This window comes from Vitis vinifera, chromosome 13, assembly GCF_030704535.1.
Source record: "Vitis vinifera cultivar Pinot Noir 40024 chromosome 13, ASM3070453v1".
Taxonomy (NCBI): domain Eukaryota; kingdom Viridiplantae; phylum Streptophyta; class Magnoliopsida; order Vitales; family Vitaceae; genus Vitis; species Vitis vinifera.
Window position 1 is genome coordinate 24,531,409 of NC_081817.1, and position 24,142 is coordinate 24,555,550.

At 32.3% G+C, this 24,142-nt stretch overlaps 3 protein-coding genes across 4 annotated transcripts; 1 reads left to right on the forward strand and 2 right to left on the reverse strand.

The window, feature by feature from the left end:
* The first annotated feature begins 293 nt into the window (after positions 1-293).
* LOC104881288 (blue copper protein 1a-like) lies at positions 294-959 on the forward strand. Its single transcript, XM_019224100.2, has 2 exons — positions 294-456; positions 550-959. Exons 1-2 carry the CDS (start codon positions 294-296, stop codon positions 957-959), a joined length of 573 nt encoding a protein of 190 aa, XP_019079645.2.
* Positions 960-5,847: 4,888 nt separating this feature from the next.
* LOC100266968 (annexin D4-like) lies at positions 5,848-13,535 on the reverse strand. The gene is made up of 5 exons (XM_019224101.2): positions 13,412-13,535; positions 10,135-10,313; positions 7,630-7,857; positions 6,148-6,216; positions 5,848-6,057 (listed from the first exon to the last, which is right to left on the reverse strand). The coding sequence occupies exons 1-5, from the start codon at positions 13,533-13,535 to the stop codon at positions 5,848-5,850; spliced, it is 810 nt and encodes a 269-aa protein (XP_019079646.2).
* A 5,761-nt stretch (positions 13,536-19,296) lies between these two features.
* LOC100256686 (annexin D4) lies at positions 19,297-23,583 on the reverse strand. 2 transcript variants are annotated; one of them, XM_002270107.5, is made up of 6 exons: positions 23,477-23,583; positions 22,861-23,039; positions 22,440-22,658; positions 20,922-21,146; positions 19,763-19,834; positions 19,297-19,668 (listed from the first exon to the last, which is right to left on the reverse strand). In XM_002270107.5, the coding sequence occupies exons 1-6, from the start codon at positions 23,523-23,525 to the stop codon at positions 19,444-19,446; spliced, it is 969 nt and encodes a 322-aa protein (XP_002270143.3). In that variant the 5' UTR covers positions 23,526-23,583; the 3' UTR covers positions 19,297-19,443. The 2 variants fall into 2 exon arrangements, with proteins under 2 accessions (XP_002270143.3, XP_010659178.1); XM_010660876.3 differs by lacking the exon at positions 20,922-21,146.
* Between the last annotated feature and the right edge of the window lie 559 nt (positions 23,584-24,142).

Below are 24,142 nucleotides of genomic sequence, written 5' to 3' on the forward strand. Positions count from 1 at the left end.
TTTGATAGTATGTTTGGACAAAGGAAATCGCTTAAAGAAGAAAATTCTTTGTTTTGTAACTATTGTCCAACATTAGCCATGGCATAACTTCGTTCGAACCAGAGTTTGACCTGGCAACACGCTGTGGCCTGCGGACCCAGCCTGTTTCTCATGGTTGTTGAGGCTTTCGATGAAACTCCGAGCTAAAAAAGTTGCTATAAATAGACCCTTAAATGGACATCAGTGCAAGTCGGAGAAACACATTGAAGCTGGTATAAAGAAACTTTACCACTAATCAACTTCAATCAGCTCTAATGGCTTCTAAACATTTAGCTGCCCTTGCAATCTTCACAATTCTTCTTCCTGCTGTGGCCATGGCAACTGAGTTTACTGTTGGAGATGATCAAGGTTGGACCATTAATTTCGACTATGTAGCCTGGGCCAAGGACAAAGTCTTTCATGTTGGCGATAAACTAGGTAATGTAGCTCAAACTATCACTTTCTTTTCCCTTTATGACTTCTTTTAATTCAACAAGCTAAAGATATTGTCGTCAATTCTCATACATGCAGTCTTCAAATACACGGCGGGAAGGCACAATGTCTTCAAAGTTAACGGTACTGCCTTCACGAACTGCACTATACCACCAGCAAATGAGGCTCTTACCACTGGAAATGATGTGATTATACTGGCCACCCCTGGAAGGAAGTGGTATATTTGTGGTGTGAACGACCATTGTGCCAACTATGGACAGAAGCTTGCCATCACAGTGCTGGAAGCGTGGGTGTCTCCTGCATCAGCCCCCTCCACCCCCGCAGCATCAGCTCCCTCCACCCCCACAGCGCCAGCTCCCTCCACCCCCACAGCGCCAGCCCCCTCCACCCCCGCAGCAACAGCACCCAGTTCTGCTTATGGGATCTCGGTGTCTGGGTATCAGCTGCTGATGGCAGCCATGGTTGCTGTTGCTTTCCTAGTCGTTTGATCTGCTTTTTCTCCGGGAGTACCTTTGATCATCTAGTTTTCAAGAGATTTCTTTGTTTCATTGTTCTTTTATTCAATTATTTTTTGGACTGAAAAATGCGATGTGAGATGAAGTTTGAGTGGAAATGAAACATCCAATTTTTTTTGTTTCTATCGTTCTAATTTATTTCTTTGATTTTTCTTTTCATTCTTTTTATCTAATTTAATTCTTTGACTTTTCACACTATCTTTCTAATAATTTATAAGGCATACTTATTTGTTTGCGATTTTTTTCCTTCATATTTACTGCAAAGAGCATCAGAATTGGACATGTGTCTGCACTTCTTTACTGAACTTTTCGAAAATAATGAAGCTTAACATGGACTGAGTTCGGATCAGTACATACTTTCCTTATGTTCCCTTTGAAATATTAAATGGTACAAACTTTTGCATGTTGGTCACAAAACATAGTGCAGGTTGCTGTGTATGCCCATTTGAGTTTCAACACTCTGCACATCTCTCTATCTTCTTTTAATGCTAGAACCACTCCACGAATTCTGTCAAACATCCATCAATTGGGTAACAGAATCATCTTTTTGCATTGTCATTTTAGAGTGTGATCTGCTACCTTCTTTCTGTTACTTGTTTCCAGATTGATGCCACTTGTATGTGATTGAAGGAGACTTGAACGAGCATGACAGAATTGTTGGTGAACTGTGTGCGTGAGACAATGAGGGACTATCTGAATTTGATTGATTTAGGTCTCAAAAATAAGCATGCAAGAAGGTAGGACATGGTAGTGGCAGTTAGAATTTTTTGCTAGTTCTTGGTTTTACATTACCAAGTTGTAATTGAAATGATGAGCATTTCATTCTTATTTTACCGTCTGGTTTGTATGGAAGAGATTGATGCTCATCACTTAGAGAAAGGATTTGGTGAAAATGACAACACTCCCTTAAGTCTGTTATTGATTTTGATATATATATATATATATATATATATTTATAACTATTACTTATTGATTTTGATATATATAGCTATTACAAGAAGGATTAGTTAGTTACTTATAGTCTAAGTTGGCATAACAAACTCTTAACAAACTTCCTAATAGGTATAAGCTTAATTTAACTGTATCACTAATATACCCCTCGCATGCTAAACGATGGTACTAAGTGAAAGCTTGTTACACAGGAAAAGAAAACGAGAAATAGACAAAGGCTTAGAAAAGACATTAATTGTTTGCTCTTTATATGGAATATAACAAACATCCACTTCATTGTTGAGCACTTTCTCAAGCATGAATTGAATATCAATCTCGATATGTTTAGTTTTGGCATGAAAAATAGGATTTGAAGTAACACAATAACACTAATGTTATCACACCACCACATGAGGGTTTTTCAAGAGAAAGACCCAACTCATGAAATAGAGATTGAATCCAAATCAATTTTGTAGTGGTAGAAGTTGAAGCACAATATAGGAACCAAGACTTTTTTTATTGAAGAATTGACTGACACACTTTGACAACTAGATTGAGAAACACTAGGCTCTTGTAGCAGAGAAAGCAAGGCCTTGAACATAGAAGATGACTTGGACTATGAAGATTGTGATTGTGTGAGATCAAGTTGATAGAGACCATTCCTAAGAGCTCGTTCCACCATAATTTTCTTTGAAGCTTTGTCCTTGCTTAGACAGTAGTCATGACAGAATTCAATTAAAACATTATTATATTTTTTAAATTGAGAAATACTGAAAAGATTTTTGGTTATGTGTGGAACATGTAAGATGTTATTAAGGAGAAGAGGTTAGAAGAATTTTTGTAGGGTAAAAAGGAATTTCCAAATTGAGAAATAGCAAGTTTAAAACCATTACCAATGTAATCTACATTGATAGTCAGATTGTTCATATCGACAGTGGTGTGGTTTGTCGCGCTACTATTGACATACCACTCGTGATCTGCAAAGTTAGAGGTGAAAGCAATATTTGCCTGATAACTAGTCAAATCAACACTTGAAAAGCTAATATCAAACCTTTTGTAGCATTTAACAACCACATGACCAATCTTGCCACAAAGTTGACAGATTGGCTTGTTGCCATGACTAGAACCACCATTGTCAAGGCCATGATGACCACGGAAATGAGAGTTACCACCATGATTGGCATTACTCAATACAACAAGAAAAGATTTGCGATAAGCAACATTAGTAGAGGGAGAATTTTGCAAATCAGTTGGCAAAAAGACCAATTGATGTTGAATCATCATTTCATGAGTCTATATGACAAATTGAACCTCTTGAAGAGTGAGAGCATCGTTTCTTGAAGTAAGATTAACAATGATTTACTCATATTCAGGATAAAATCCAATAAGAATATAAAGAATAAGATCTTTATCAATAATGACCTAACCAATAGAGTTAAGATTGTCAGTCAAACCTCACATCTTAAGAATATACTCCTCTACACTAAGAGCTCATTTCTTCAATGTCTATAACATCATACAAAGTTGCATCACTTTGGCCTTCGATTGAGACCAAAAAAGTTATTCACGTATGGACCAAAGTTCAATAGTAGTAGCACAATGATTGACATGATTGAGCCTTGATTCACTCATCAATAAAAGAATCTAGCTTAAGTTTGATCTTGACCTCTTCTTGAAGTTCAATCAAGAAGAAAATGAGTTTTCACCCAAAACCTAAATAGATAAGAAATTGAAAGATGAATGGAATAGAAGAATCAACCCATTTTTTTTTAAGGAAATCTATTGGAATATAGTTTGGAAATCAAGATGAAAAGGGAATTTTCTTAACAACCAAACACCCTTAATTAGATAAGGACAGAGAGACCTCACGAGAGAAGGAGAATGGCTATAGGTATCTCTTCCCCAAAATAGGAAGCAATTTTAGGTTGTAAATGGAAAGAAGCCCTTGATCTCGTGGTTAAGAAAAAAATAAAAAATAAAACCAACTTGAATTGATTTGATCAAAACCTGGATCGATCTTGGAACATGACATTTAAACACTTAGACAAAAATAGTTGTCCCGGTTTCCTCAACTCTTTTTAGAAACAAATAGTTCTAGAAGAAACATTTTGAAAAAATTTGGTTGATTCCATCTCATCCATCTACAACCTCAACTATATACCTTGGTCTCTTAGTAAATTCAATATCTTTATCTTCATTAGGCTAGTAGTTCGAGGAAGGATTTGGAAAAATTGAGTTAGGAAATACTTAGGAAATTTTTCTGGAATTGCTGATCTAGCTAAACACTCATAAAAACATAAATACTTGTATTACTTTATCATAAAGTTTCCCTTATTGTTTTTGAGTCTTTACAAAATCATCAAAAAATATCCAGCTGGGTGTGGACAATGTGTAGCTGGATGTTGTCAATGCCAATGCAGTTGTGCTTGTAGAGACAAGTCTCAAGTAGAGAAGAAGCATTGCTAAAGAACAAGTGAGAATAATGTGCTCTCTATATGTCTTTTAAGTGTGTGTGTGTGCGTGTGTGTGTTTTTTTTTTTTTTTTTTTTATCTTTAAATATTTTCTCTGAAAACATAGTTTTGAGAAGACATAAAACAACCATGTGTTTTAAGTCACCATTTGTCAAACACGTTTTTTTAAGTGTTTTTTTTATTCTAACGAACAGAAACCACAATTCCCTACAAAGCCTTTATATTCCTCACAATGCTCTCCATGGATAGTTTATGCTATCATGAAGAAATAATTCGGATATTGATGAGTACAAGAAGCAACACATAGCTTATCACAACTTTTAATCTCTACAAAGATGAACATGATGCTTCCATCACTAAGGTACAGATGATAGTAATCACTTCATCTTCTTTAACTGAATCACAATTTTTTTGGTAGTTGAGTGTGAATTTCTAGTAGGGTTTTTGCATTGAAGCAACTTCAAGGAAGCATTAGTAGATCTTTAATTAGATTTACAAAAGTAGTACTTGTATGCAACATTCCAACTAGTCCTTTCTACACATTGTTAATGAGTAAAAAAATGCATGCAATTCATATTTGAGTCTTTATCTATTTTTAGGGAAACTTGATGAACTTCCAATCTATAGGCACTTGATGCTTGCATTGCATGAAACCTTTTGTTGCATCAAAAACCCTAAAAAATGCTTTGCAAATGTGAAATTTCCATAGCTAGTACTAGTAGAAACTAATGATTTCAAGAACCCGATTGAATTATGTTATTTACATATTTCACAACAAAAAGAGCAAATTCGATTAAGATATACTTACTTTGTGTGATTGCTATGAGACTTGAGAAGGACTAGAAGGTGATTAAAGAGCTATTCTACAAGAGGAACAATGTCTCTCTTGATGATGTGGTAGTCAAGACACTTCAAGCATTACAAGGATGGTATAAATATGTTTTTTTTTTCACATGCTTGTTAATGTATGGATTGAAGCAATTTAGGCTAGATTAGTTGGATTGACATCAACTTTAGAGCTTGAGCTGATTTGAGATATCACTCAATTAGATTAATTAATGTACAACCTAAACTTAAAGTAGGGTTAAAAGTTTATGATTTGGTTCCCAAAAGAAGTCGGCCAATTAACCTAATGCCCTAAAGGCCATTATGCTATGAAGATAGGTTTTTTGAAATTAAATGATACTGTCACACTCTCTCCTGAATCCAAATAGAATATTATTGTATAACCATGCTTTATAATATAATGATATTGTCCCACACTATCCTTAATCAATTAAAAGACATGCTTTGGAACTCAGTCATACTAGAATTAATGATTTATTAAAGTTTTACTTCATAGTAACACCACACTTATTATTACACTTTGCTCTTACAAACATGGGAAAATAAAGCATAAGTAGAGTTTGATTCAAAGAAAAAGAACAAGTTCATCAAGAGGCATTTTTAATCACTTCCATTAACTAGCTCTTTCGACCAACGTGACTAAGAAATCTTTATAATTTCCCAGAGCTACATCTTTGATCTTCTTGGTTAGAGGAGTTCCATATCGGTTGTTATATTCCTCAGCAATGACCTTTATATCAACATTGGCTCGGGTTACAATAACTCGAGTTAGGGCTTCTTTTTCATTCTTGTTTGCACTAGCTTTCATTGCCGAATCTAAAATCTAAGATTAAAAAAAAAATAGTCCAAGAAATGCTTCAACAAAAAAGTAAAAAGATCATTTTTGTAATGTGTTATAGTGAATTTATCTCACCTTACTGAAATACATCGGAGGAGCATACAAGCAATAAATCGTGTCCTTCAAACTTGGCTCATCAAGATCCTAAACAATGAGGAATTATATTAAAATTAATATTTTTGAAACCTAATTCGTCGAAAAATGAGTTCTAATAAATATTAAAAAGAAAAGAATTGTTCAAAGTAACACAAGAATGAGAATAGTTTTTTTTTTTATAAGAATTTATAAAAAAAAAGACTAGAGTTTATAAACAATATAATGAATAAGAATAAAAATAGAGTAAAAAAAGGCACATGAGTGGATCGCACAAATAATGTTCCATGATTCAAAACAATATGTTTTTCCTTATAATTGTTATGTTCATAATTTTACATGTTAAACTATTAGCAAAATATATATTTCAATTTAATTACTTCTTAGAATGTATTTAGTATGTGAAAATAGAATAAAAATAAAGATAAATCATAACATCATGTAAAAGAGAAAAATCAAAATCCAAAAAAAAAGAAAGAAAGAATTTTGCATCCACAAGATTGAAATTTTAATTTCATTTCTATATTTAATAAGTAATTTGGACTTAGAAATGAATAGGAAATGGAATAGGTTCCTTTTATTCCCATTCCCATGTTCTATTCTAGTGTTTCAAATATTACATAATTCTTTTTTAACTCTTTTGAAGTGAAAAAGTGATAAAAGTAGAGGAAAATGGAAGAGAAGGAAATACAAGAAAGAGGGAAAAGGAACAAAGAAAGAGAAAAGAAGAACACAAGATAACAAATACTAACTTTTAAGTCTAATACTAATTAACTTTCATTTTTTTTTTCTTTTTTCACTTTATTCATTTATTAATGTATAAGTAAAGAATAAAGAGTGCCTTTGATATGCATGAATTGAAATATGATAGGAATATTGGATGACATGTATTATGTAAAAAAAAAAAATCAGTTTTTTTTTGTAATAATTTTTTTTATTATTGTTATTTTTTATTTTTAAGAAAAAGTGTGTTTTTTATGCATTCACTCATGTAAAAATAAGGAAAAAGTGTGTTTTCATATACTTGTGTAAAAATAATTACAAAATAGGAATTTTGTAAAAATAATTCAAGTTTTATGCACTCATCCAGTCAAAGGTAGTACCTATAATGGTCAAAGGTAGCATTTATATAATTAAAATGTAGTATTTGAATTATCAAAGATGTAATTTGACCAAAAAGTGCATGAAATACTAATTTATTTTAGATAACTACTTGAAATTTGTATTTTATAAACTAGAGTTCCTATTTTGTGGTTTTTTTCATATAAATGTATGGAAACATGCTTTTTTTTTTTTACTTCTTATTTCCATTTTTGAAATAATTCAAATGTAATAATGATTGGAAAATAGAATGGATTTCCTATTCCTATTTCATATTCTAATGTTTCAAATAGGCCCTTCATATTCTAATGTTTCAAACAGGCCCTAAGAATCAACAAATATAATATCATGATTATGTTATACCTCTTCAATGTTCTTGTTAAAAGTCTCCTTGTAACATTTGAAGATGGCCTTGAGATGAGGCTTGCTTCTTGTTGCTAGAATCCTTACAGTCTCTTCATCTTTGAATAGCTTCTTCTTTTCACCATGTCTATTAATGGCTATACCAAGTTTTATAGCCTCTGATCTAACTGCCACATCATTAATTCGTGATCCTTCATATTTGTACGTACTTACAAGTGCTACCAAAAGCTGTTGATACAAGAAGAAATTTTTCATTACATTATTTCATGTTGATAATAATATTTGTTGCATGGTTTCTTTATGTGGTCATGAGTTTTTTAGTTATCATTAGAGAGAATGTGTTTGATTAAAGATCTCCAAAATCAAAGATGTGGGAGGGAAAGAACTATGTTTGGTTGGTGGGCAAAATGGGCTTTCAAGTTTTAAATTGCGATATGTAATGGGCTAGGTTCAGCAAGAAGAAGACTTAGAGGGTGTTTGTTTTTTTAGTTTTTGGCTGAAAATAATTTGCTTTCAGACTTTAAGTTGTTTGTTTTTCTACTTTTCGTCACTTATTATAAATTTTTGGCTGAATAGAAAAAACTAAAATTTGGCTGAATAGAAAAAGCCAAAATATTTGGCTTTTCTAAATGGAAAAAGTATTATGTTGTTTTTCATTATTTTTTAATGCTTAATAGAAATAAAATATTACAAAAACAAACAACCTAATACTTAATAATATTAAGCACTATTTAGTTTTAATCTATATTTAAAATTAAGCTAAAAAAACAAAAAACACCTTATGCCTTTTGGTCCATAAATGAACTTCAAATTGGATCCAACATATGATAAAGCTTGAAGTCCAATTTATTATGGTTGGGCTCAAGGGTTGTGGTACAGGTTCTTGGATGGAGTTTTTGAAGTGTTGGACCAAACTAAAATGAAATCTCAACTATTGAGTTGATATTTGATGATACTGATAGATAATTAAACTAAAGAGCCTATTTGACAGTGATTTTAGGAAGTGTTTCTAACATTTTTAACTCTTAAAAATTTATATCATTCAAGTGTTAGAAATACTAGAAATGTTTTCTAAAATCACTATCAAACGCACTCTTGATTATGTTTGACAATAGTTGTAGGAAGTGTTTTTAGCCTAAAAAGTGTTTTTGAAAAAAAAATTAGATGATTGGTAAAATTTAGGAAACACTTCTAAAAATATGAAAAATCACTTGTAGTATTGAAAAGTCACTTATAATATTTTTTAGAGAAACACTTGATAAATGATTTTTGTAAAAATACTTCCAAAGAAAACACTTCCACTAAAAATACTGAGTAAAAACACTGTCAAACACACTTTAAGAGCGTATTTAACAGTGTTTCTTCTTGAAGTGTTTTTAGTAAAAGTGTTTTATTTACAAGTGGTTTTAGATGATTTTTTAATTTTTTTGAAGTGTTTTCTAAATTTTTTCAAACAATTGATTTTTCTTCAAAAAAAAGTTTTATTTTTTCTTTTTATACTAAAAGTGCTTTATAGAAACATTATCAAACGAACTCTTAAGTCACCTTTCAAATATGACCAAGTTGCTTTGTAAATACAATCATCTTGCATAATTATGATCATGTAATTCTTGATAGGTTCATTAACATGACTATATATATTACCTCTCACAGTATACTAACCAACACTGCACCATATAAAACTCCATTATTGAGAAAAAGACACAATTATAGGACTTTCTAAGAGTCCAACTAATGGGGACAAAAAAAAAGTTCGACACTCCAATTGTAGAAGAGTAGGCTCAAAAGATCATTTGCAATTGCATATGCTTAGGCCCAACCATCATTTATGGAGAAAATATATGTTAGAAAGAAAGACAAACGCCATCTTTTTAAGAAATAATTAGTCAAAATGCTTCAATAAATTAATAAGATAGAAATGCTCTTTACTTGATAAAAAGTGCATAATATCTCACTAATCTAAGTCAAATTTTATTTTCAAATAAAACAACTAAAAATAATGCTCATGTACTACAAATATAGTTTGATGCAAAAAAGAAAAAAAAAAGAAGAAAAAAAACGTTACTAAAAGTAGTACTAAACTAGCGTTCGATGCCTTCAACTCGGGAAGCAACATCTTCCTCAATGGATTCACCGTAGAGGGACTGGTATGCTTTCCTAGCTCCTAAGAGCTCGTCTGATGATCTGGTGCATGCAAGTTAAATGAGTAAGCCATATGCTTGAGGGCGTCCGTCCAAAGCCTTCCTTGCCATGCGAGCATTTCTTTCCCAAGGATGCATGGTCCATTGCACCACAACATCCCGACCACAAAAATGTTAAAAAATTAATCATATTATTGCAAAAACCAATATTTAAGTCATCATTTGTCTCCCTATCTTTTGTAATTCGCTTGTAATTTTTGTTTTCTCATAAGAACTAATTTTTTTTTATGATAAAATAATATATAAATATCTTTAATTTTATGTTTTGCATAAATACCTAATTTTAGATTGGACATATAGATACCTGAAAACGCAGAAATTCCTCTACTAGAAATGCAATATGATAATCTTGCCATCTCTCAAACAAGAAGTATTTATCCTTAACAAAGATGGAAGACTTTTCATTCTTAAAAGCTGTCAAGTCTTCTGGATGCCATTTTACTAAGATCTCTAGCATTGATTTCTCGTCAACTCCAAGTATTCCTGGAAATATAAATCAAGATTATTTCAACCTTCTAATCAATATTAATAATGAAAGAACAAAGAAACAATTTGAAATCATATGGGACATGAGATCATATGAAATCATTCATATTGTCACAAAATTTCACTAGAATTATTAAGAAAATAACACGCCACAATAAGTACAACTAGAGTAAAAAATTTGAATGTAAAAGAATGCAATTGTTTGTGATTTAGAAAAAAATAAAGTCAAGGGAGAAGGAGAAAGAACCAGAGAAAGCCTTTGCGAGAGTGCTACTCTCATTTGGCAAAGACATAATTTTTTTCCCCTTTCTTCGTTTGTTTTCTTTTTCCTTCTTTTAATGGAGGCAACAAGAATGGTGGCCTTCTTTACCTCCATCATGGTATTAATTTTATAAGTAAGTTAAGGGGTATTTAGGGTAAGTAAGAAGACTAAAAAATGGAATGACTTGTGGGAGGGGGGAAAATGTCTTAATTGCATGTCAACATCATAGTGTACTTGCATTCATGTATGGGATTCTTAAGTTATTTTTGAAGTTTTATCCATTTTTTAGACTTGAATATTTTCAATTTGATTTTGGGCCAGACTTGAGAGTGGTTTTAGCTACTACAACTATTTTTATAGAGAATTATTTAGTGTCTATGTAAATAAAAAAGCAGTAATTTTGATAATATTCCTGGTAATATCAATTTTTTAGAAGAAGCATTTACCGATAGGACTAGTTTAAGAATCATTTCAAGAGATTCTTAAAAAATTTTAAAGTAATTTTTAAAATTTTATCAAATAACTAATTTTAATAAAATTTCCAAAATCATTCCACTTTTTTTTTTTTTTTTTGTACAAGTGTCCATTAAATAAAGTGATTTTAACTTAAACATCCTCTCATAATCAATTTTTTAAAACCTTTTCTTCTACACATTATTGTAAAAAATTAACTTAAAATATTATTATGTCCCCATAAAATTATTTAATGAGATATTATCAAGAGAAAGGTCATTAATGACATTAATAAATCATAGAAAAAAAAAGGATGAAACATGTGTTTGATTTTCTACTTTCTTTTATTGGATGGAAAAAATACTCAAAATATTTTATAGAAAAGGAGTTGGAAGAAGGAGAACATGGAATGCACAAAGAAAAATATTATTTTATTTTATCAACCTTAGTCCATTTTGTCTATTCCACAACGTCTTTGTTGAATTAAAAATCGAAGGTGAATCTTAATGATGAACTACACCTAGAGAGAGAACGGGGGGTGGGTGAATAGGTGATTTTATAAATACCTTTTGAATCTGTATAAAATCACTTATTCGCCCTTTCCAAGTCCCCCGATCCCCTAACATATATTATCATTCCCTTTGAATCGTCACAATTTATATTCCTTTCTTTTAACAACTATTTATTTATATTCCTTTCTTTTAACAGCTATTCAACAAAGGATAAAGAATGTCACAAGCAAGAATGAATGCAATAATACCCTCCCACAGTTTATAAATGCAAGTCACATGCAAATGTTTTAACACTCCCTAATTACATTAATTCATAAGAACAATTATCTTCCTAATACATTTCCAATTACCTCTTGATATTATTAACAATATGAATAAAAAATTATTCAAGAATATCCAAAAGGTAATTACACCCATTTCAGCTCATATTTCATCTTTTCAACATACATGCTTAAGTAACAAATGATATCTAACATTGGAAAGGAATTAAATAGTAGAATGAGAGCAAAATAGACAATGACACAAGATTTTACGTGGAAAATCTCCTTAGAGATTAAAAAAACTATGAATCTACCAATGATAAAAAATTCCACTATCAAGAGTAACCAATGCGTAGAAGGTTTTACTTAACTCAAGTTTGCTAATCTTTCATGGACTGTTTAATCAACACCTTCTCACTTCAGCTGCATGCCTTCATCTTTTGGAACATTCTTGGAGTCCTCACCAAGCTTGACCTCGACTTCTTCTTGAAGTTCAATAAAAAAGAAAATGAGTTTTCAGCCAAAACCTAAATAAATATGAAATTGAAAGATGGATGGAATAGAAGAATCAACCCATTCTTTAAGAAAATCTGATGGAAAACAATTTGGAAATCAAGATCAAAAAGATAATTTTCTTAACAATTAAACACCCTTAATTAGATAAGGATAGAGAGAGCTCAAGAGGGAAGGAGAACGGCTGCAGGTATCTCCTCCCAAAATAGGAATCAATTTTAGGTTTTAAATGGAATGAAGCCCTTGATCCAAAGGTTAAGGAAACATAAAGAAAAAAGCAATCTGAATCGATCTTACCAAAATCTAAATCGATATTGAAACAAGGCATTTAAACACTTAGACAAGAAAAGTTGTCCTGACCTCCTCAACTCTTTTAAGAAATAAATAGTTCTAGAATAACTAATTTGAAAAACTTGGTTGATTCATTTCATCCATCTACAACCTCAACTACATCCTTTAGTCACTTAGCAAATTCAGCATTTTGATCTTCATTAGGCAAGTAGTCCAAAGAAGGATTTGGAAAAATTGAGTTAAGAGGCACTTGGGAAATTTGTCCAAAATTATCAACCTAACTAAACACTTACAAAAACATAAATACTTGTATTACTTTATCATAAAGTTTTCCTTATTGTTTTTGGGTCTAGAAAAATCATCAAACAATTTTTGGACAAGGTGTAACTAGATGTTGCCAATGCCAATAGAGTTGTGCTTGTGGAGATGAGTCTCAAGTAGAGAAGAAGCATTGCTAAAGAACAAGTGAGAATGATGTGCTCTCCATATGTCTTTTAAGTGTTTTTGAAAGATATTAAGAGGAGTAATTGCTGAATTATTGATATATTTCAATTAAATACATTGAATGGGGTTTATATATCATAAACATCCCAAACGGTTACAAAAAAATATCCCACAAAATGTGGTCAAGTCAGTTACAATGAAAACAAACATTTGAATACATTTGAATACATCAGAAATAATCTGTTACAATAGAAAACTAACAACTAAAGAATAGCTCCTATGATTGGGCTTCAATATGCCCTTGTAAGATGGCAATTCCATCTAAAATGCCAATCTTGGAGCGAAGAAAAAAGAACCGACCTTTGGAGAGAGGTTTAGTAAGGACATCAGCCAATTGGGAGTGAGTGTTAATATGAGAAACTTTAAGAGAACCATCAACAACTTTTTCCTGAACAAAGTGGTAATCCAACGCGATGTGCTTCATTGGACTATGGAATAGCGAATTTACACAAAAATATGTGGCACTTAAATTATCACAATAAATAGTAGGAGATTGTTGATGAGTGATACTAAGCTCAGAAAGGAGATGAGAAACCTAAGTGACTTCAGCAGCGGTAGAAGCGACAGCCCGATACTCGGCCTCTGTTGAAGAACAAGCTACCGTCTTCTGTTTCTTTGAACACCAAGAGATTGGATTACCACCAAGGAAAAGAACAAAAGTAGTGGTAGACTTGTAAGAATCTTGGTTGCCAGCCCAATCGACTTCGGAATAAGCTCGAAGATCAGGAGGTGGAGTGACATCTGAATAATCTTGAAGATGGAGAGGTTGTGGTCATCGAAAAGTGAGACTAAGATGTATTGTATGTTTGAGGTAACATAACAACCTTTTAGCTGCAGTCCAATGAGTTTGAGTGGGGGCATGCATGAATTGGTCAAGTTTGTTGACGACGAAAGCAATATCAGGACAAGTGAGCTGGAGATATTGAAGTCCACCAACCAAGCTCCGAAATTGAGTAGCATTAGCTGGAGGAGAACCATCATTGAGAGTTAGATGACCAATTGAAGACATTGGGGTGGAAGAATCCTTTATGCCTTCCAAATGAAACTTTGCTAACAAGTCACGAACATATTTATGTTGAGATAAAAACATGCCATCAGAAGTGGAAATGACCTAAACTCCCAAGAAGTAGCTCAAATGACCAAGATCCTTTAGGGAAAAATGATGAGCAAGAGCATCAACAAACTTCCAAATGGACTGAGAACAATTTCTTGTTACAAGTAAATCATCCACATATACCAGAAAATAAATTGTGACTGACCGACATTGATAGATGAATAATGAAGTATCAAATTTAGAATTGATAAACCCAAAGTTGAGGATAAATGTCTTTAACTCCGTGTACCAAGCTCGAGGGGCTTGTTTCAAACCATAAAGAGCCTTTTGCAAGCGACAAACATTATTAGGATTATTCTGATCAACATACCTAGGTGGTTGAGCCATGTAAACATCCTCAGTTAAATTTCCATGAAGAAAAGCATTATTAACATCAAGTTGTGAAATAGGCCAACTGTTACTCAAGGCAATGGATAGAACAACTCGAATGGTGGTTGGCTTAACAATTGGGCTAAAAGTGTCATTATAATCGACCCTAGGGCGTTGATGGAATCCTTTTGCAACAAAACGGGCTTTGTATCGAGAAATAGAACCATCCAGATTTCGTTTGATATGAAACACCCATTTACACCCCACAATGTTATGGTTGGAAGGAGGAGGTACAAGAACCCATGTACGATTGCAAGCAAGAGTAGCAAGCTCATCATCCATGGCAGCACACCATTTGGGATCTTGAAGAGCTTGAGAGGCATTAGTAGGCTCAAGGGACGCAGGAAACGGATGTTTGGTGACATGAAAACTTGTCGTAAAGCCAAGAAACTGTTTGGGACAATGGAATTTTGAGAACGGGTTACAATTCGATGAGATGGCTCGGGTGAAGGATTGGACCCTTGGGTTTGGGTAAGTGGTGACAAGGACAAAGATGGAGAGGAAGTATTAGAGGAGTTAGAAGACAAAGAGAGAGAGAGAGGAAGATGAGAGATCATACCTTGGAGTAGCATCACACACCGAGAGAGGAGCTGAAGTCATAGTAGATGGACTGGAACTAGCAGGAGAACATGATGAGAGCAACTCCTGATTAGGCGGTGTGGTAGTGGAAGAAGATCCTTGGTACGGGAAAGATTCGGAGAGAGTGGGAACCACAAAAAAGAAGGTTGGATAGCAGCAAGAGCTGGGGAACACGAAGACCAAGTGGAAACAACTTGGTCAAGATCTGTAGGCGAAGTATTTGAGGCAAGAGGAAATTGATGTTCGATGAATTGGACATGACGAGAGATGTACACACGATTGGAAGACAAGTCTAAACACTTATAAGCATTGTGAGTGTTGGAATATCCTATAAAGACACAGGGCTTGGAGCGTTTATCAAGTTTATGATCAGAATAAGGACACAACCAAGGAAAACATAAGCACCCAAAAGCTCGTAACTTATCATAGTTTGGCAGCTGTTGAAAGAGAGACTCAAAAGATGTTTGATGTTTAAGAACTGGAGTGGGCAAACGATTGATTAAGTATGCAGCAGCAAGGAAAGCATGAGACCAATATTTTAAAGGTAGAGAAGCTTTGTGGAGCATGGCCAAACATGTTTCAACAATGTGACGATGTTTCCTTTCAACAGAGCCTACATGTTCGGGTGTGTAAGGGGGAGACACTTGATGTTGAATACCTTGTGATACAAAGTAGGACTTAAGACTTTTATATTCAGTGCCACCATCTGTGTAAAGAGTTACCAATGATGCTTTAAAGTATTTTTCGACCATAGACTTGAATTTGGGAAAAACTGTGTAAACATTAGACTTGTAAGCCATAGGAAATAACTAGACATATTTTTTAAAATAATTGATGAAAATAAGATAGTACCGAAAGCCATCAATTGATTCAATTGGGGAAGGCCCCCATACATCCGAATAAACTAAATCAAGAGGACCACAACTTTGAAGTGAAGAAACTCCAAAAGGCAACTTGTGGCTCTTATTACATAAACATCACTCACAAAAGAAACTGTGGAATGACTCAGTGGGATAAATTGGAAGATTATGTTTACAAATTAAAAACTGAAAAATACGAGATGATGGATGTCCTAAATAATGATGCCAATTGGCAAGTGATGTCTTAACACTAACACATGCTTGTTTAGGAGAGGTACCCACTGCGTTTCCCTCGTTAGGCCAAGGCCACTCATACACATCATCCTTTCTCTGCCCTTAAGTGAGACGTGCCCCCGTTTTGAGATCCTTGACAACAAAAGAAGAAAAAAAAAACTCAATAGAAGCATTGTTGGTTTTACACAACTTAGAGACAGAAATTAAGTTTTTCCTTATGGAGAGAACACATAACACATTAGACAAAAAAAAAAGACTTAGAAGGAGCAGGGAGTTTAGAAGAACCAGTGTGAGTAATTTCGAGGCCTGAACCATCACCCAAGAGAATGTCATCAAGACCTTCATAAGGCTGGTGGTGGGAAAGATTAGTTAAATCGCCAGTAACGTGATGGGAGGCATCAGAGTCCACAATCCAATTTGAAGACGATGAGTTCCCAAAAGAGGTGTGATGAACCTCTAGCTGTTGTTGTAGGAGCCTCTTGGCTGAATTGCATTGTCTGGCAGTATGCCCATTTTTCTGACAAAATTGACATACAACATTGGAGTGAAACTAATTGTTATGGTTACCATTGTTGTTGAACTTTCTTCCTTGGTGATTGCGGTTATTAAAGAACCTCTTCCCATTATAACTTTGTCCATTGCCATATCGAGGTTGGTGTTGCCAAGACTTGTGCGAGTATTATTGATAGTGACATATGAACCACCACGTGACTCTTCTCTTTTCAAGAAAGCTTCATGTTCTACCAGCTTGTCATGAAGTTCTTCAAATGAAACAGGAGTGTCTCGGGCTCTTATTGCAGTATAAATCTCCTTAAAGCCATTACCAAGGCCATTGAGAGCAAAAATAGTCAGATCATCATCACTTAAATGAGTGTCAATGAGAGCTAGATCATCAACAGTTCCTTTGATGGTTTGAAGATACTCTGCAATAGAACGAGTATTGCAAGTGATGTTGGTAAGCTTCTCCTTGAGATTCATTACTCGTGATTTGGATTTGTTAGCATAAAGCTTGTGAAAGAGATGCAAGGATTGCGTGAAGGAGCAACTTGTCTTGCCTAGTCCAAATAGCGAAATTTGAAGTTGAAATAGTTGTTCCATCTTCGACAATAATTTCCTTGGATGGGCATGTCTTAGTCCCATCAAGAAATCCCATGAGGTCATAACCATATAGTAGGGCGTCAAATTGTGCTTTCCAATAGGGAAAGTTGTTGTTGTTCAATTTGATGGGTAGTTGGGTAGTTGCATTAATGGAGATAATTCGATCAAAGCAAGAAGTAGAAGAGATGAGTGATACATTGGTTCTGCTGGTTGTGTTTTCGGCCATGGTGCAAGATATTTGCAAAGAGAGGTTTTGGATAAATAAAAAAAAAAAAAACTCGTTAGAGTCTTTACTGCTCTGATACCATGAAAGATATTAAGAGGAGTAATTGCTGAATTATTGATATATTTTAATTAAACACACTGAATGGGGTTTATATATCATAAACATCCCAAACGGTTACAAAAAAATATCCCACAAAACGTGGTCAAGTCAGTTACAATGAAAACAAACATTTGAATACATCAGAAATAATATGTTACAACAGAAAACTAACAGCCAAAGAATAGCTCCTATGATTGGCTTCAATAGTTTTTTTATCTTTAAATATGTTCTTTGAAAACATAGTTTTGAGAAGACATAAAACAACATTGTTTTTTAAGTCACCATTTGTCAAACATGTTTTTAAGTGGTTTTTATTCAAAAGAATGGAAACCACACTTCCCAACATAGCCTTTATATTCCTCATAATGCTTTCCATGGATAGTTTATGCTATCATGAAGAAATAATTTGGATATTGATGAGTACAAGAAGCAACACATCGCTTATCACAACTTCCAACCTCTACAAAGATGAACATAGTGCTGCCATCACTAAGGTGCGGATGATGGAAATTACTCCATCTTCTTTAATTGGGCCACAATTTTTTTTTTTTTTTGGTAGTTGAGTTAGAATTTCTGGTAGGGTTTTTGCATTGAAGCAACTTCAAGGAAGTAATAGATCTTTAATTAGATTTATGGAAGTAGTACTTGTGCGCAACATTCCAACTAGTCCTTTATACACATTGTTAATGAGTAAAAAGTGCATGCAATTCATACATGACTCTTTACCTATTTTCAAGAACTTGATCAGGGACTTCCAATCTATTTTTTAGGAACTTGACCAGGGACTTCCAATCTATAGGCACTTGATACCTACATTGCATGCAGCCATTTGGTGCATCAAAAACCCTAAAAAATAATTTGCAAAGGTGAAGTTTCCGTAGCCAGTACTTGTTGAAACTAGATTGTCTTGATTACTAGTAAAATTCTAATGATTTCAAGAGCACCCAATCCAATTGTGTTATTTGAGTATTGCATAACAAAAAGAGAAAATTTGATTTAGTTATACTTACTTTGTGTGATTGTTATGAGACTTGAAGGTGATCAAAAAGCCATTTTCTGATTAATTAAATTTTATGGCTAAAAATAATTGCTCATAGACTTAGAGCAACAAACTCGCCAAAAAAAAAAAAAAAACAATTATGGAAAAAAAAATCTTCTATCACAAGATACTAATTTTTAATCACAAATTAGTTTATGACAAAACCTCATATTTGTTGTAGTGGCATTACAACGATGGAATAAGTAAGTTTCTTTTTTTTGCATGCTTGTGAATGCATCGATCGACATGATTAAGGTTGACTTAGTTGGATCGACATCAACCTTAGAGCTTGAGTTGATTTAAAATATCACTTAATTCAATTGATTAACGTACAATTCAAACTTAAAGTAGGGTTCAGAGTTTATGATTTGGTTTGGAGAATAAGTTGGCCAATTAACCTAATGCCCAAAAGGCCATTTTTAAAAAAAAAAAAAGAAAAAGAAAATGCTATGAAGATAGGTTTTTTGAAATTAAATGATATTGTCACACACTATCCTTAATCCAAATAGAATATTATTATATAACCATGCTTCAATCAATTAAAAGACATGCTTTGGAACTCAATCATACTAGAATTAATGATTTATTAAAGTTTCACTTCATAGGAACACCACACTTTTTATTATTACACATTGCTCTTGCAAACATAGGAAAATAAAGCATTAGTAGAGTTTGATTCAAAGAAAAAGAACAAGTTCATCAAGAGAGGCATTTTTAATCACTTCCTTTAGGCAGAGCTCTTTGGACCAACGTGACCAAGAAATCTTTATAATTTCCAAGAGCTACATCTTCAATCTTCTGGGTTAGAGGAGTTTTATATTGTCTATCATATTCCTCAGCAATGTCCTTCATATCAACATTGGCTCGGGTTACAATAACTCGAGTTAGGGCTTCTTTTTCATTCTTGTTTGCATTAGCTTTCATTGCTGAATCTAAAATCTAAGATTAAAAAGAAAAAAAAAGTTTAAGAAATGCTTTAACAAACAAAAATAAAAAGATCATTTTTGTAATGTGTATAGTGAATTTATCTCACCTTACTGAAATACTGTGGAGGAGCACACAAGCAATAAATTGTGTCCTTCAAACTTGATTCCTCATCAAGATCCTAAATAAATTAAATACGGAGGAATTACATTAAAATGAATATTTATGAAAGCTAATTCGAGGAAAAATGACTTCTAATAAATATTGGAATGAAAAGAATTGTTCCAAGTAACATGAGAATGAGAATTGTTGTCCTAATTATTTATTTATTTTTTAAAAAAGAGAATTTATAAAACAAAAAATAATAAAAATAGAGGAAAAAAATTGCACAAATAATGTTCCATGATTTGAAATAATATGTTTTTCCATATAATTTGTATGTTCATGATTGTACATGTTAAACTATTGGCAAAGTATATATTTCAATCTAATTACTTCTTAGAATGTATTTGGTATCTGAAAATAAGAATAAAATAAAGATAAATCATAACATCATGTAAAAGAGGAAAACCAAAATTTGAACAAGATAGAATTTTGCATTTGCAAGATTGAAATTTTACTTTCATTCCAAGTAATTCGGACTTAGAAATGAATAGGAAATGGAATGGTTTTTTATTTTATTTTTTATTTTTTATTTATTTTTCATTCCCATTTTCTATTCTAGTGTTTCAATTATTACACAATTTTTCTTTAATTTTTTCTAAGTAAAAAAGTGATAATAGCAGAGGAAATGAGACAATAGCAGAGGAAATGAGACAATAGGGACATATTCTCTCAGAGAAAAAAGTGATAATAGTAGAGAAAATGGGACAATAGGGACATATAAGAAAGAGGAAAAAAGAACATAGGATAACAAAGAAGGTAACAAATACTAACTTTAAGTCTAATGCTAATTAACTTTCACTTTTTTTTTCTTTATTTCACTTTATTCATTTATTAATATATAAGTAAAGAATAAAAAGTGCCTTTGATATGCAGGAATTAAAATATGATAGGAATGTTGGATCACATGTATTATCTTAAAAAAAAAGGGAATTCAAAATTTTTTTGGTAATAATTTATTTTTTTACTTCTTATTTCTATTTTTGAAATTATCCAAATGTAATAGCGAATGAAAAATGGAATAGATTTCTCATCCCCATTTCATAGTCTAATATTTCAAACAGGCTCTAAGAAGTAACAAATATAATATCATAATTATGTTATACCTCTATAATGTTCTTGTTAAAAGTCTCTTGGTAACATTTGATGACAGCCATGAGATGAATCTTGCTTCTTGTTGTTAGAATCCTTACGATCTCTTCATCTTTGATTAGCTGCTTCTTGTCACCAATACTAATGGCTTTTTCAAGTTTTTGAGCGTCCAATTTAATTGCCCGATCATTAGTTTTTGATCCATCATATCTGTATGAACTTACAAGTGCTACCAAAAGCTGTTGATACAAGAAGCAATTTTTCATTACATTATTTCATGTTGATAATAATATTTGTTGCATGGTTTCTTTATGTGGCTATAAGGTTTTAGTTATCATTAGAGAGAATGTGTTTGATTAAAGCTCTCCAAAATCAAAGATGCAGGATGGAAAAAACTATGGAAAGGGTTGGACCAAACTAAAATGAAATATCGACTATTGATTTGATATTTGATGATACTAACAAATAATTAGACTAAGAGTGCGTTTGATAGTGATTTAGAAAACGTTTATAGTATTTCTAACACTTAAATGATACAAATTTTAAAGTATTAAAAAGTTTGGAAACACTTCCTAAAATCACTGTAAAATGGGCTTTAATCTATTTAACAGTAATTTTAGGAAGTGTTTTTAACGTAAAAAGTGTTTTTGGAAAAAAATTTTGACGTTTGAAAAAATTTAGGAAATATTTTTAAAGATTTGAAAAATCACATATATATATATATATATATATATATATATTTTTGAAGAAACACTTGATAGACGATTCGTCTAAAAACACTTTAATTAAAAATACTTTGAGTAAAAACGCTACTAAATGCACTTGAAAATGTATTTGGCAATGTTTCTATTTGAAATACTTTTAATAGAAGTGTTTTGTTTACAAGTATTTTTAGGTAATTTTTTAATTTTTGAAAAGTATATTCTAAATTTTTCCAAACAGTTGATTTTTCTTCACAAATGGTTTTTATATATATATATATGTACAAGTGCTTTTTAGAAGCACTATCCAACAGACTCTAAGTTACCTTTCAAATATGACCAAGTTACTTTCTAAATATGATCATCTTGCGTAATTATGATCACATTAATTCTCGATTGGTTCCTTAATATGACTATATATATTACCAGTCATACTAACCTAACCAAGACTGCACCACATAAAACTCCTTTATTGAGAAAAGACACAATTATAGGACTTTCTAAGAGTCCAACTAATGGGGTTTTAAGGCTCAAAATAGGTGGCTTAAACCCAAAAAAAAGTTCCAAACTCCAATCGTACAAGAATAGGCTCAAAAGATTATTTGCAATTGCATATCCTTGAGCCCAACCATCATTTATGGAAAAAAATATATGTTAGAAAGGAATATGAATGCCATTTTTCTTAAGAAATAATTGGTCAAAATGCTTCAAGAAATTTATAAACAGAAATGCTCTTCACTTTATAAAAAAATTGCATAATATCTCACTAATCCAGGTCATTTTTTTTTTCAAATATAACAACTAAAAATATGATCATATACTTGTACTAACCTGGCGTTCGATGCCGTCAACTCGGGAAGCAACGTCTTCCTCGATGGATTCGCTGTAGAGGGACTGGTATGCTCTCCTAGCTCCCAAGAGCTCGTCTGATGATCGAGTGCATGCAAGTTCAATGAGTAGGCCATATGCTTGTCTGCCTCTTTTCAAAGCCTTCCTTGCCATGCGAGCATCTCTTTCCCAAGGATGCATGGTCCATTGCACCACAGCATCCTGACCACAAAAATGTTAAAAAAACTAGTCATATTATTGCAAAAACCAATCTTAAGTCATCTTTAGTCTCCCTGTTTTTTGTACTTCCATTGTAATTTTTATTTTCTTATAAGAATTAATTTTTTTTATGACAATTAATATATAAATATCTTTAATTTAATGTTAACATAAATATCTAATTTTGTATTTGATATATAGATACCTTAAAACGCTTAAATTCCCTTTTTAGAAATTTAAGAAGAAATTCTTCACATTTCTCAAACGGGAAGCGTTCATCCTTCAAAAAGATGCCAGAAGTTTCATTCCTAAAAGTTGACAACTGTTCTGGTTGCCATTTTACTAAGATCTCCAGCATTGATTTCTCGTCAACTCCAAATATTCCTGGAAATGTAAATCAAGATTATTTCAACCTTCTAATAAATATCAATAATGAAAGAACAAACAAACAAACTGAAAAATGTTTGAATATGGGAGTTATGTAACATTTACTCTCCAGATCTGATATTGTATCTAAATTCAAAATTGTTATATTAATTTGTAGACTGTATTCATTAACCAGTGGGGAGAAAAAACCATAGTGTAAATTGCAAAAAAAAAAAAAAAAAAAAAAAAAAAGGAAGAAAAGAGAAAGAAAGAAAAAAAAGAAAAAAGTTTCATATGGGACATGAGATCATATATATGTAATCATCCTTACTGTCACAAATTTTCACTAGAATTATTAAGAAAATAATAGATGAATGAGTAGAAAGTATATTGTAAAAGAAGGCAATTGTTTGTGATTTAGAAAAAAACAAAGTTAAGAGAGAAGGAGAAATTACCAGAGTGAGAAACAGAGAAAGACTTTGCAAGAGCATCTGACGAAGACATAATTGTTTTCCCTTCTTTGTTTGTTTGTTTTTTCCTTCTTTTGATGGAGGTAACAAGAATGGTGTCCTTCTTTACCTCCATCATGGCATTAATTTTATAAGTAAGCTAAAGGAGTATATAGGGTAAGCAAGACCATGAGACTAAAAGATGGAATGACTTGTGGGAGGGGGGAAATGTCTTAATTGTATGTCGTCATCATAATGTACTTGCATTCATTTATGGGATTCTTATGTTATTTTTTAAGTTTTATCCACTTTTAAGACTTGAATCTTTTCAATTTGATTTTGAGCTAGACTTGAGGGTGGTTTTAGCTTATGAAAAATTTTAAAAATATTAGGGCTCCTTTGAAGTGAATTTGATAAGGAGCCTTTTGGTCTATATCATTTTTTATAATAGTACTTCTAGCTACTACACCTATTTTTATAGAGAACTATTTAGTGTCTATGTAAATTAAAAAGCAGTAATTTTTATATTATTTTTAATAATATCAATTTTTTAGAAGAAGCATTTACCGATAGTACTAATTTAAGAATCATTTCAAGTGATTCTTCAAAAAATTTAGAATAGACAACAATGGAAATACTATGTATTGCTAATTTAGATTGTGAAATAGCAAG